This window comes from Oryctolagus cuniculus, chromosome 15 (genome assembly GCF_051225735.1).
Source record: "Oryctolagus cuniculus isolate XC-2025 breed Fujian yellow rabbit chromosome 15, ASM5122573v1, whole genome shotgun sequence".
NCBI classification, from domain to species: domain Eukaryota; kingdom Metazoa; phylum Chordata; class Mammalia; order Lagomorpha; family Leporidae; genus Oryctolagus; species Oryctolagus cuniculus.
The window spans coordinates 82,373,469-82,384,858 of NC_142881.1; the positions used below are offsets into that span (position 1 = coordinate 82,373,469).

Here is an 11,390-nt window from a genome sequence, read left to right on the forward strand (position 1 = left end):
TGACTCCCCAAGAGGTCCTTCCATGACAGCCCCAGGACACAGAGGCTGACCCATGACCCACAGCTCATTCCCTCTAGGAGGCCTCCACTTGTGGGAGGAGCCTTGCCCTTCCTCACCCAGCTCGCTGCTGTGGATGACAGGTCTTCAAACAGTTCATGGAAAATGTACGTATGATTAACAAACTATGCATGGATTTCAAAAAGCTTTGCACCCAAATAGACAGCTTTTAATTACATTCTCCCATGAACCCTTGCATTTCAAATCCTTGAATTTTATTCCAAGGGAACTACATTGAATTGGCCTTCATGGCCATTTAAATGTAGTGCCATTGATATAATAAAATATTGGCAGAAAAAAAAAGGAACTGAATCTCCCTTGTGAGACCAGCATCATGGCACAGCAGGTTATGCCACTGCTTGCAACCCTGGTACTCCATATTGGAGTCTGGTCTCAGTCCCACCTGATATGCTTCTGATCCAGCTCCCTACTAATGTGCTTGGGAAGGCAGTGGAAGATAGTCCAAGTGCTTGTGTCCCCGCCACTCATGTGAGAAACCCGAGTGGAATTCCTAGTTCCTGGCTTCTGTCTGTCCCAGTCTTGGCTGTTTCGACAATTTGGGGAGTGAATCAGCAGAAAGAAGATATTCTCTCTCTCTCTCTCTCTCTCTCTCTCTCTCTCATACTCTGTGACTCTGCCTTGCAAATAAATAAAACTTTTTTAAAACAAAATCTCATTCATCACTGGGGCCACCTTCTCTTCCAGGTTCGCCCATAGACAGAGTCCGTAAACCACAGGGAGGCCTCCAGCCACAACAGGGTTGCTGCTGACAACTCCATGGCTTTCTAAGTACTGCCGTGGCTCCCGCCTGCAGCCTGGGCAGTACTGGTTCTGAACAAACCACACTGCTAACAGTCAGCAGGCCAGAACCAACCTGACCTCCAGGTTGTGGGCCTGGCCTGGGAGTTGGAGACAAGAGCTAGAGGGCAGCCCTGGCCAGAGGGGTTGAGAAAGCAGCTTCCCAACAGCTCCTGCGGACAGTGAGGGGAGCATGGGACCAGGGCCCCAGGCTTGCAGGGAAGATGTCCTGGCAGAGACCCTTCCAGTGAAAGCATGGGCGTCTCCCAAAATGGTGGGATCCACGGACCTGACCCGACTCCTGAGTGGGTCAGTCTGGGACTGGGAATGTTATGGGCTGGGTCTGGGCCTAAATTAATTTTCCAGACTCTTGCCTTTAACTTAGAGAAGAATTCTAAATACAGGCCCAAACACAGCCTGCAGTGTGGTAAACTTTAGTTACAAAGTGAGAAAAATACACAGGCCCATTAGGGCTTTATTAATGGAGAATGGGCTAAGGGAAGGGAATCATCATACCCTGCTCTGCTTGTCCTGAGTCTATGAGGAGAGAGCGCTTCCGTCCTTCCTCACTTTTTATGAGCTTTCGAAAAAATGGAAGTGTTTACATGGTACCACCCCGATGTCCTGGATAAGAGGCGGTACTTCCTGGGGAGGGGCCCCCTGATTGACAGGTGAACAGGGCAATACAGCCTTGGTCTTGGCCTTGACTCAACACCCTTCTGATAGACAGCTGTGTGTACAAGGGCAGAGAAGGGAGCTGGCGAAAGAAAGACACAGCATGGGCCCTGGCATCTCTCCCCTCAAGCAAATGCTTAGGAAAGCCTGCAGGCTGAGCTGCTGCCAGGGTAGGAGCTGATGACAAACAGCTGGCTAGGGCAGGAGCTCAGGTCACAGGGCCACTGTCTCCAAAGGGACACTCAGAACAGCCTCTCCCACAGGCACACCCTGGGCAAACACACAGGGCCAACCTCGCATCCCCTGCTGGCAGTGCTGGGTGTGGAGCCCCAGACACCTGGGCTCCAGGCCCAAGCAATGACCCTCAGTGCATTACCTGGCCCTGGGCCTGATTCTTGGTCGGCAGATCAGAGATAAAATGCCACCCCCAGGGACCCGAGGAGGAGTAAATAGGATAGCCCAGACAGGGTCCATGCTACACGCGGTGCCCTTCCCTCTGTCCCCTCCCACCACGACAGCAGAGACCACACCCCTTTCTCTTCCCTCCTGAAGGTACCATGGAGCCAGATTTGCAGGTAGCATCTGGGCCCATGCACCTTGTCAACCTCACCCCTCCTACATCACAACCTGGAAAAGAGCAGTCTCCTTTTTCCCTCTCTCTGGCCACCTCTGCATGTACAAAGCACTTAGCACCAGGAGAAATTGTGGTTTTTCTCCTGTTCTGTCGAGGTGACCCACTTTGGGCCATTAAAAAGATACTTACTTTTAAAATATATTTGACAGCACAGAAGACGTATTTGAGAAATCAGAAAGCCGAGAACAGTAGGAGACATTTAGAATATACAGTGTGGTGATATATTTCTGAAATGTGCAATAATACCTTATAAATTTATATCACATACATGGCATCACATACTTGGCACTGAGAGATTTGTATTATCTTCCCTCTGTGCATTCCAAGTTTCTAGATGATTTCCCTACTGGAACTTCTCCTTTACTATGGGGCCCTGGCCACTTCAGGAAAAAATGAAAAAAATCAGGACTGCAGAGTTCAACCCTTGAGTTGTCCCACCAAACAGCTCCACAGGAACCCAGAGGGAGCCTGACACAAAGGGGCAGGTGCTCTGGATTGCACCACTGGTTCCATGGCACCCTTGCCAGAGCCCTGCCCTCTTCGCTTGGGCCCTGGGGAAAACACAGGCCCCACTTGTGGTGACTTTTGATAAAGCCAGGACTGAGGACCCTGACCCCCTGCCACAGCAGAGCCACTTGGGGTTGGCTGGCAGGCTTCTGTGACATCACAGTCACTGAGGATGCACACTCTGGGCTGTGAGGTGACAAGTGACCAATAGTGCGTCTACTGCCCAACTGACCAGGTGTTGGTAGCATAGGCAGGAGGCACATTTGGCAGAATCCAATGGATTCACGATGGAGGTGAGTGGGATTTGCTCTTGGGGAAGGTCCTGCCCAGGTGGGTGACACTGGTCTCCCACGCTGGGTCCCATGGGTGATGTGGCTGTGCCTGTGTGTGAACACCACAGGAGCAGAGCCCTTGGCCCTGGGACTCAGAGCAATTCTCAAGGAAGGGCTGGAGCAGCGAGCTGGAGGGGTCTGGTCTGTGTACTGAGGTCACGTGCTGTGGGTGGGTGCTGTGGGTGGGAAGGGCCCTAGCACGCAGGCTCACCTTGCGCTCCCTAAGCACCACTGTCAGAGGTGATCTCTGCGGCCATGTAGCCACAGCTCTCAGCCGTGCACGCGGGCCCATGGCTCACTTGAAACGCAGGAGCAGCTCCAGAGCGCCCTGTAAGAAGTGGCGGCTAATTCGCAGACTCAGTGTTTCCCTGCACCTGCCAATCTCCTGTCTCTCAGGACACAAATGAGTCCCGTGCCCTCTCTTGAGGTTGACTGGAGGGACTCAAAGTCCTGCCGGACTCCCAGATGCCCTGAGCAGTGCTGCTGAGCTGGCCTCTGCCTTTACTCCCAGCTACCCCTAAAAGAGAACTCAGTGCCTGGGTGTTTAGGTGGCACAGGAAGCCAGAGTGGGCTTTCAGGAGACCTCAGCTGAAATCTGGAATGAGGAGCACCTGATACTCTGGGAAGAGGCTTTCTCAGAAACCCTTCAAGCACATTGGAGGGCACTTTGCTGAAGTTGGAGGGAAGTCCTGGCCCACTCTGTGTGGCAATAGCAAAATACCTGAAGCTGCGTTGCTTAGAAAATGAAAGTTCACTTTAGCTTGTGGCTTGACCAGCCCGAGAGTGTGGCACGGGCACCAGCTTCTGGTGAGGGCCTCATGGCAGACGGCGTTACCCAGCAGGAGCCCAAGTGAGATGGGGCTGGAGGAGGACAAGACCTGTCCCTGATAGCAACCCCAGGGCAGGCATAGTGGGGAAGATACCACTGGGACACCTTCATCCCATACTGTACCACCCGGGATCCATCCCCAGCCTCGGCTCCTGAGTCTGACTCGAGAGCAAAACATCACCCCGAGTGGAGAAAAATGCAATCTGGAGACCACTAACCCTAGGGAATCTGGAGAATGAACTCAGGCAGAGAAAGGAAACCCATAGGCATCTTCCATACAATTAAGAATATTTGACTGCTGAAGCTGGGTGATCCCCACTCATCATTCATTGTGTTATTTTACAGCACTTTGTGAATCTCCAAAAGAATGTACAATGATATTTAAAAGAGGAGAAGCTGAGTGGGGAGGGGAATAACAGAATCAGTTAAAACCCAAGTCTTGCTGGACAGCATCTCTGCACATGACACAGCTGTGTACTCGTTCCCACCCGCAGAGGAGGCCAGCAGGTGTATTGGTGACCAGGGCCCTGGACACTGTGGTCCCCATGCCAGGGCAAGGGAAGTGGGCAGAGAGGCAGAACAACAGGCCCTTGAGGGAAAAGAACCGACTGTGGCCCCAAGGTGGCAGCCTAGGGGCAGTGTGGGGCCCAGGACCAAGGAGGTGCTGGGGGAGGGCTGAGTCGCTTTCCCTGCAGGGAGCAACCTGGTGATCAGCACCCTGGGGAGCTGCGGGCCTGTGGCTGCTCCTGCCCGACATGTGCTGTCCCTGTCCTTATGGTCAGCAGCAGCCCGGTGTTACCAGCATGCGGCTCAGGAGCTGGTGCCCAGGAGTTCTCAGCACTCTGTGCCTGAAGCCCTGGTCAGTGTCAGGACAGGGCCCTGGTTCCCGCTCTGGACAGTCTGGGCCATGCCAGCTTGAGGTCCTATGCAGGTGGTGCTCAGCAGGCGGCTCCCCTGCCCTCCATCCCAGGAGGACCCCCTGTGTCCACCTCCTAAAACTCCTGGGAAGAGGGGCTGGAACAGAGCAGGAGGGGTCAGCAGGGGTTGGGAGTGCTGGGGTCAGGCCTGTGGTAGGACAGCAGGCTGCAACCCTGGGAGTCTCCGTTCAGGTCATTCAGGGGCAGCCCCGAGTGTGGGAACCTCAGGAAGAAGGACTGGCCATGATGGGGCACCCTGTTCCACCTTGTGTTCAAATAAAGAGGACTTCACAGTTGGGCTGTAATAAAATGGCAGAGGAAGAAATGAGGGGCAGGAGGTGCAGGTTGCCTGGGACTTGGGACCGTCACGGCAGGTGGCAGAGGGCCCTGGCACCCCTGGTTCTGGGGCAGTTCTGCCAGAGCCCTGCCCTCTTCACCTGGGCCCTGGGGAGAACACAGGCCCCACTTCTGGTGACCTTTAATTAAGCCAGGGCTGAGAACCCTGACCCCTGCCACAGCAGAGCCACTTGGGATTGGCTGGCAGGATTCTGTGACATCACAGTCACTGAGAATTGTGCACTCTTGGTTGTCAGCAACCAGTGGCCAGTCGTGCATCTCCTGCCCAACTGACCAGATGTTGGTAGCGTAGGCAGGAAGCACATTTCATAGAATCTAATGGATACTCGAAGGAGGTGAGTGAGACTTGCTCTCTGCGTGACCTGTGACGCAGGGAAGGTCATGCCAGGTGGGTGGCACTGGTCTCCCACGCCAGGTTCCATGAGTGTTGTGGCTGAGCTCTCAGCGGCCCCTGTGTGCAGAGTGTGTATATAGTCGTCTCATTCCTCCCACTCTGCTGGGCATCAGTGTCAAATGGGCCTTGGTGTGAGTCTGTGTCTGGACACGGGTTCAAGACTAGGTGTTGGATCAGCTGGTGTCAGGTGGGGCAGTGAGTCCACCTCTGAGAGCTCTAGAGATTCGGGGGCTGGGAGCGGGCCAGGGAGACTTGGGCTCCCTGGAGGACACGTGGATGCCAGGCTGGGGGAGGAGCATCCTTTCCCAGGGCAGGGGAGGCAAGGTGGGGGCTGTCCTTCCCCAACCATCCCTAGTCCCTGTGCTCTGAACAAGTCATCCTCCTGGGACCCGACCACCAGGTGCCCGCCCACCTGGCTGTGTGGCTGTCCCCACTCTGACCACGGGGACAGACCTCGGGGCAGCAGTTCCCGTGGGCTCCCCTGTACTGGATCACAAGTGCGTGTGTGTCTTACAGATTGGATATGGACGCCCTGAGGTCCGGCAGGGCCCAGGAGCGAGCAGGGATCATCTTGAAATATGAGCAGGTACGGGCCAGGGTGCTGGGGGAGGAGGTAGGACCCTGCCTCAAGTACTGTGCTTATGAGAGCCAGACCCCACCTCCTTGGGGACACAGCGGGAGGGTGGCTCAGCTTCCCCCAGTGACTGAGACCCGGGATTCTCACCTGGGTCCCCTCTCCCCTGCAGGGTCCCCGTAAAGGGCCCCAGTTTCACCTGGGAGAAGAGGACGACGAGAGTGGAGCCCTCGTCCCAGACAAACTTGGCTTCCTGTGGTGAGTCCTCTGCACCCCGATCCACCCAGGGGAGGGACCAGGGTCAGAAACCCCGCCATTAGGTAGCACACCTATCCCCAGGCCCCCTCCTTGATCCAAGCTGTTGTCACAGTGCAGGCACAGGTCAGTATACGGGCAGAGCCGAGTGACCCTGTGACTCAAGAATGCAGGATGGGAAAGGGCTGGCTGTAGGGTAGACACTGGCACTCTTACTCTGAGGCCTCTGTTCATGCTAAGCAGAGGTGGTGGCTTGAGGGACATAGCCTGGCCATCGTCACCCCATAGCTGTGTCCACAGGGTTGGGGCACCAGCCTAGCAGGTGGGCAGTTGTCCAACAGGGGCCTGAGCCTCAGGGCTAGGCTAAAGGCTTATTAAGACCTAGTCTGAGAGATGGCCAGCAGTGTGGCCTCTGCAGCTCTCAGCCTGCCTGCAGGCTCCCACAGTACAGACCACAGGGAAGGTGCAGCTGAGGGCCCGGCCCGGGGTCTGTGCTGGGAGGAGTGGGGCCTGCGGGCAGGAGTCAGATTGGAGGCTGTTCCAACAGATGTCAGGGAGAGCAGCCCCATGTCTGGAGGGTAGGCTCCGGTGATCTAGAGAAATGAGCCATCTCGGGCCGTCTTTGGCATGACTCAGCAGCCCACCTTAGCACGGGATAGGGGGTTCTGGCTCCATGTTGTGCCCAGAACCTGGAGAAAAAGCAGGAGCCAAGGGTAGAGAGATGGCCACGGTCTGGGCTAACAGAGGAGGGTGAGGTGGGGAGCAGACACCTCAGGCAGCCAGTGCATAGTGGGGAGGCTGGGTGGGGGATAACCTTGGGGGTGTGGTGGTCCCAGGTGCCTCGAGCCCCAGCCCCTGCTGGGTGTCTGCCTGCAGCATGGCTGCCCCCTCCCTGCCCTTCTCTGTGCTCTGGGCTGTGCCTCAGCAGGGTGAGGACACAGGTCTTCTCCCAGCCTTGCTGGGGAAGTGGACCATGCTTGGTTCAGTGCCCATTCTCATGGTGTTGTCTCTCTTGCTTTTCAGTAAGCAGAAGCCGCCCAGGCATGGATGCCTGGCAGTGCAATGGGTAAGCTGACCTTGGCCATGGACTCTTCATCTAGGAGGCAGAACTAGCAGGCCTGTGGGTATGGGCAGTGGTTAGAGGAGTGCCATATGGTCCTCCAGGGACAGCAGTCCCCAGGGGATCTGTTGAGGCCCACATACCCCAGTGCAGGCCTGCAGCTCTGGGTCCCTGCCTGTGGGCCACTGTGACCCACTTTCCTGGATGAGATGGGACTAGCTTGAGGATGCTTGTCCTTTTATTTATACTCAAGACCCTGAGGCTCCCCTAGTTGGAAGGTCTGGGTGCTGTGGTCTGCCCCTTTGCTGGCTCCTCCCAGCTGAGTTGTCCACAGGCTCCTGAGCTGCACCCGTGGCCTCCCTCAGAGGACACTGCTGAGCTCACGCCATCCTGTCTCCATTCCCAGCGTAAACATCAAGAGGGCCGCCGACTGCAAAAATGGAACAAGATGCTGCGAAATTTCACCAAGTACCGCAGCAGTGAAAAGGTGCCTGGACCTGAGGGCCCCTGGGGACCACTGGGGGTGGAGTTGGGATGGACAGTGCCCATCGCTGTGCCTCTCAGACACAACTGTCCTGCCCTGAAAGGACACAGGTCATCTCAGCCCCATGCCCGTGCACCCAGGACACTGTCGCAGTAGAAGATCCAGTCTCCCCTGGGGCCACTCCCAGATGCAGGGCAGGCACAGTTCCTGGTGCCCTGTGGAGGCAGTGAGTGCACCACAGAGCCTGCACTGAGCCCTCGGCCCTCCTCTCACTGTTGGGTCAGGAGGCCCAGGTCCAGGCAGATCTGGGGACACAGCACAGAGCCCAGGGCTCCCCTTCCTGCTGCCTCACCCTACGCTCCCCCCCAACAGAGGGCCTGGGGCGGGTCTCACCAGAGCCTCCTCTCTCCTGTAGTTCCACCGGAGAATTGAGAAAGGCATCCCCGCCCAGGTGCGCGGCAAGGTGTGGGCCATGATGCTCTCCGTGGATACCCTGAAGGCCCAGAACCCTGGCAAATTTGAGGTATGGCTCTGTGTGCAATCTGAGGCAGGCCAACCCGCTTGGGCCTGCTCAGGAGCGCAAGGCTCCCGTGTGGTGGACAAGTAATGCCAAGGAGGAGTGGTCATTTGGTTGGGGCCCCCACCCGGCCCTCCCCTCTGCCTCATCCAGGTCTCCCCAGAGGCCTCCTCCATGTCTCCCCACACACAAATGGGCCTGGACACAAGGATCCGGTCAGGGCCACAGCCTTCATCCCTGTGGTCCTGCCTTGCCTCTAGGCCCAGGACTGCCCAGTGCCATTGTGCTGGGTCCTGAATGGATAGAGAATGCCTGGAATGAGGTGGAAATCCTGTGTGCTAGGGCCCTCAGCTGGCTCTGTCCCTAACGGCCCTCCCCACACCTGACCCTGCTTGTGCGTTTCTTATGCTCGCCGGGCCCTGCCCTCACCTGGGCCTTCTCATGCCTGGCCTGGCCTCAGCTCACCCAGCCCCCACCTGGCCTGCTGGTTCCATCGGTCAGAGTCAGCTCTCAACTGCTTCTGGGAATGAGGGCTGATCCATCAGAGGGCTGGCCCTGGGTTGACTGTCACCTCCCTGGCTGACATCAGGGAGCAAGGAGCAACTGAGCCGCCAGCCCCGCCCTCCCCCAAGTCTTCAAGTGGGGGCTGTCCCTGGGGCCAGCTCCAAGTCCAAGAAGGGTGTCCACTCTCTTGATGGAGCTGGGGCTCTCCTGCAGGGGGCAGCCCTGAAGGCTGGTCAGGGTGAGGCTGACTCCTGTCCTGTGGGGCCTGAGAGCCCAGTGAGGAGGTTCAGAGGCCTGATTCAGTCTCTCCTGCTCTGGGAAGGCAGAGGTAGCACAGAAGGACATTGGCAGAGCCCCTGGCCTCAGGCTGACTGTAGCGGGTCCGCAGTGGCCCCTCTGCTGGGCACTGGGGGTGGCGTGGACACTAAGGCGAGTGGGGAACCCATGACCCTCCCTGGATCAGGGAAATGAGCTTCCCTCAAGGGGAACTCTCCCTGCCAACCAGAAGAGCTGATGTGGCTTTGGGGTGCTTGTGTGGCAGTGGGGGTTGGCTCGTCCTGAGGCCGGCCCCTCCCCCTCGGCCCTGCCCTGCAGGAGATGAAGGAACGGGCCAGGTTGTGCTCAGATCAAGTCCAACAGATCGATGAAGAGGTAGCACGCACGTTCAGAAGTCACATCATGTTTCGAGAGCGATACGGAGCTAAGTGAGGCCTCTGGGCTGGAGGGGCCCTGGGCGAGGGAGGTGCAAGGGTCCTGGGACACATGGGGTCCTAGGAGAGACATGGGCTCAAGCCTAAAGCATAATTGCTCTAGGACAGAAAAAAAATGGATCCATGGCCTTCTATTTATACTGAACAGTTTGCTTTCCCAAAGACACTTTGGTGGGAATGAAATGAAAAGGAACACAAGGGGAGACAGTATTTACAAAATACAAAAAATGAAGTTATACATAATAAGAAAGCAAATGAGGGTTCCCTGCCCTGACATGGGCCAAGGCTCAGGAGGGCCCCTTCATGACTGCACACACAACTCTCCTACTCAACGCGTGAAAACACGCTTAGCACCTAAACCACAATGGGGCACCAGCGCACAGCTGTGAGAATGGGGGAACTAAGACCACTGAACGCCGGGTACCGGGGAGAACGTGAGGCGAGCGCCACTCTGGTTCGTTGCAGGAACAGAGCACAGTGGCCCAGACCCCCAGCAGCACCCAGGGCAATTTCTCACAATGAGAGACACACACCTTCCACACGAACCCCCAGCACACACGCACATTTACACAACCACCAGAACAGCTGAGTGCATAAAACCCTCATGCAAGATTCAGGGTTGTGTTTGCAGTCACTGGACGCGGCAGTAGCCTGCACGATGCTCAGTGGGGACACGGATAAGGAACCCGTGTCACAGCTGAATCCGAGAACGGGATTCAGTGAGAGGCAGGACGAGACTCGGCCCTGGGCTCACCTGGATGCATCTCAGGTGCATCCTGCTAAGAGAGGACGCATCCCTCAAAGGCTACACGTGCTGTGATCCACTCACAGGACATCTGCAAGAGGCCAAACCCTGGGACACACAACAGGGCAGTGGTGGCCACGGGCTGGGGGAGGTGGGGAGTTTGGCCACTGAGGCTCATGGGGAACACATAGGCCACAGGAGCTGCTCCCTACCAGGCTGAACGTGCATGGGAGGCTGACTCTCCATGGCTTAGACCCACGGGACTGCACCTCCCACAGTGGGACGCTCACCTGTGCAATGAACACCCACCTGGGGAAACGAAACTGCACATGACTGCACCCCGAGAGGTGTGCGTGTCCCTGCAGGCAGCGCTCACCCACATGGTGGACCACACGCAGGTGCCCTGATGACGTCACTGCTCATGAGCAGAGTGTCACGGGCGCTGCGTGTGGCTGTCAGGCTCTGTTAGGCAGAGCCACACTGAGAGCCTCGGCAGCACAGGACGCACAGCCTCTGTCCTCTCTCTTCCAGACAACGCTCCTTATTTGAGGTGCTCCTCGCATACTCGATGTACAACCCCGTGAGTATTCTGTGATAACATTCCAAGGTCATATCCAGAGCTGTCCATGCAGGGTGCCCCTGGTCACAGAAATCCTAGCCTGGGTTGAGGGGGCCTCTAATCCACAAGGCAGAGACTGAGGGGTAGAGTTCAAGCTCATGGCCTCCTTGGCCCCAACCTCAAGTTCTGGGGCAGAACGGAAGCCTTCTCCTGGGCTGGGCTCTGTTCTGGCCCAGGCAGGCCTTACTATGGTGCTTCTTCCTCACGTCTGCAGTGGGGCCCAGCAGGGCACCTGTACAGCAGAGAGCTCCAGAGGCCATCATGGGTGTGCAGTCTGCACTCCCACAACAGTCTTCCCCTTCCTGACATCTGGGGTGGGGCTCATACCTCTTCTTAACCCTGCACAGCCTGCGCTCAGACCCTGCAGCATTCTCTCCAGGAACTTTGAGAGCTGGCTTGTGCTCCAGTCCCTGAGATCCTGA

The 11,390-nt window shown here is 57.0% G+C and overlaps 1 protein-coding gene across 1 annotated transcript; it reads left to right on the forward strand.

Annotated features, from left to right (window-relative positions):
• The first annotated feature begins 2,958 nt into the window (after positions 1–2,958).
• On the forward strand, positions 2,959–9,602 carry LOC103351319 (USP6 N-terminal-like protein). The gene is made up of 8 exons (XM_089313639.1): positions 2,959–2,964; positions 3,780–3,853; positions 6,017–6,086; positions 6,247–6,332; positions 7,353–7,395; positions 7,796–7,876; positions 8,289–8,396; positions 9,489–9,602. The coding sequence occupies exons 1-8, from the start codon at positions 2,959–2,961 to the stop codon at positions 9,600–9,602; spliced, it is 582 nt and encodes a 193-aa protein (XP_089169765.1).
• The last annotated feature ends 1,788 nt before the right edge of the window (positions 9,603–11,390 follow it).

Bases quoted from the DNA above. Each gene is read 5' to 3' on its own strand.
- LOC103351319 (XM_089313639.1), top strand. The intron at 6,087-6,246 runs GTACGGGCCAGG...TCTCCCCTGCAG, and splicing joins TCATCTTGAAATATGAGCAG to GGTCCCCGTAAAGGGCCCCA. The intron at 7,877-8,288 runs GTGCCTGGACCT...TCTCTCCTGTAG, and splicing joins AGTACCGCAGCAGTGAAAAG to TTCCACCGGAGAATTGAGAA.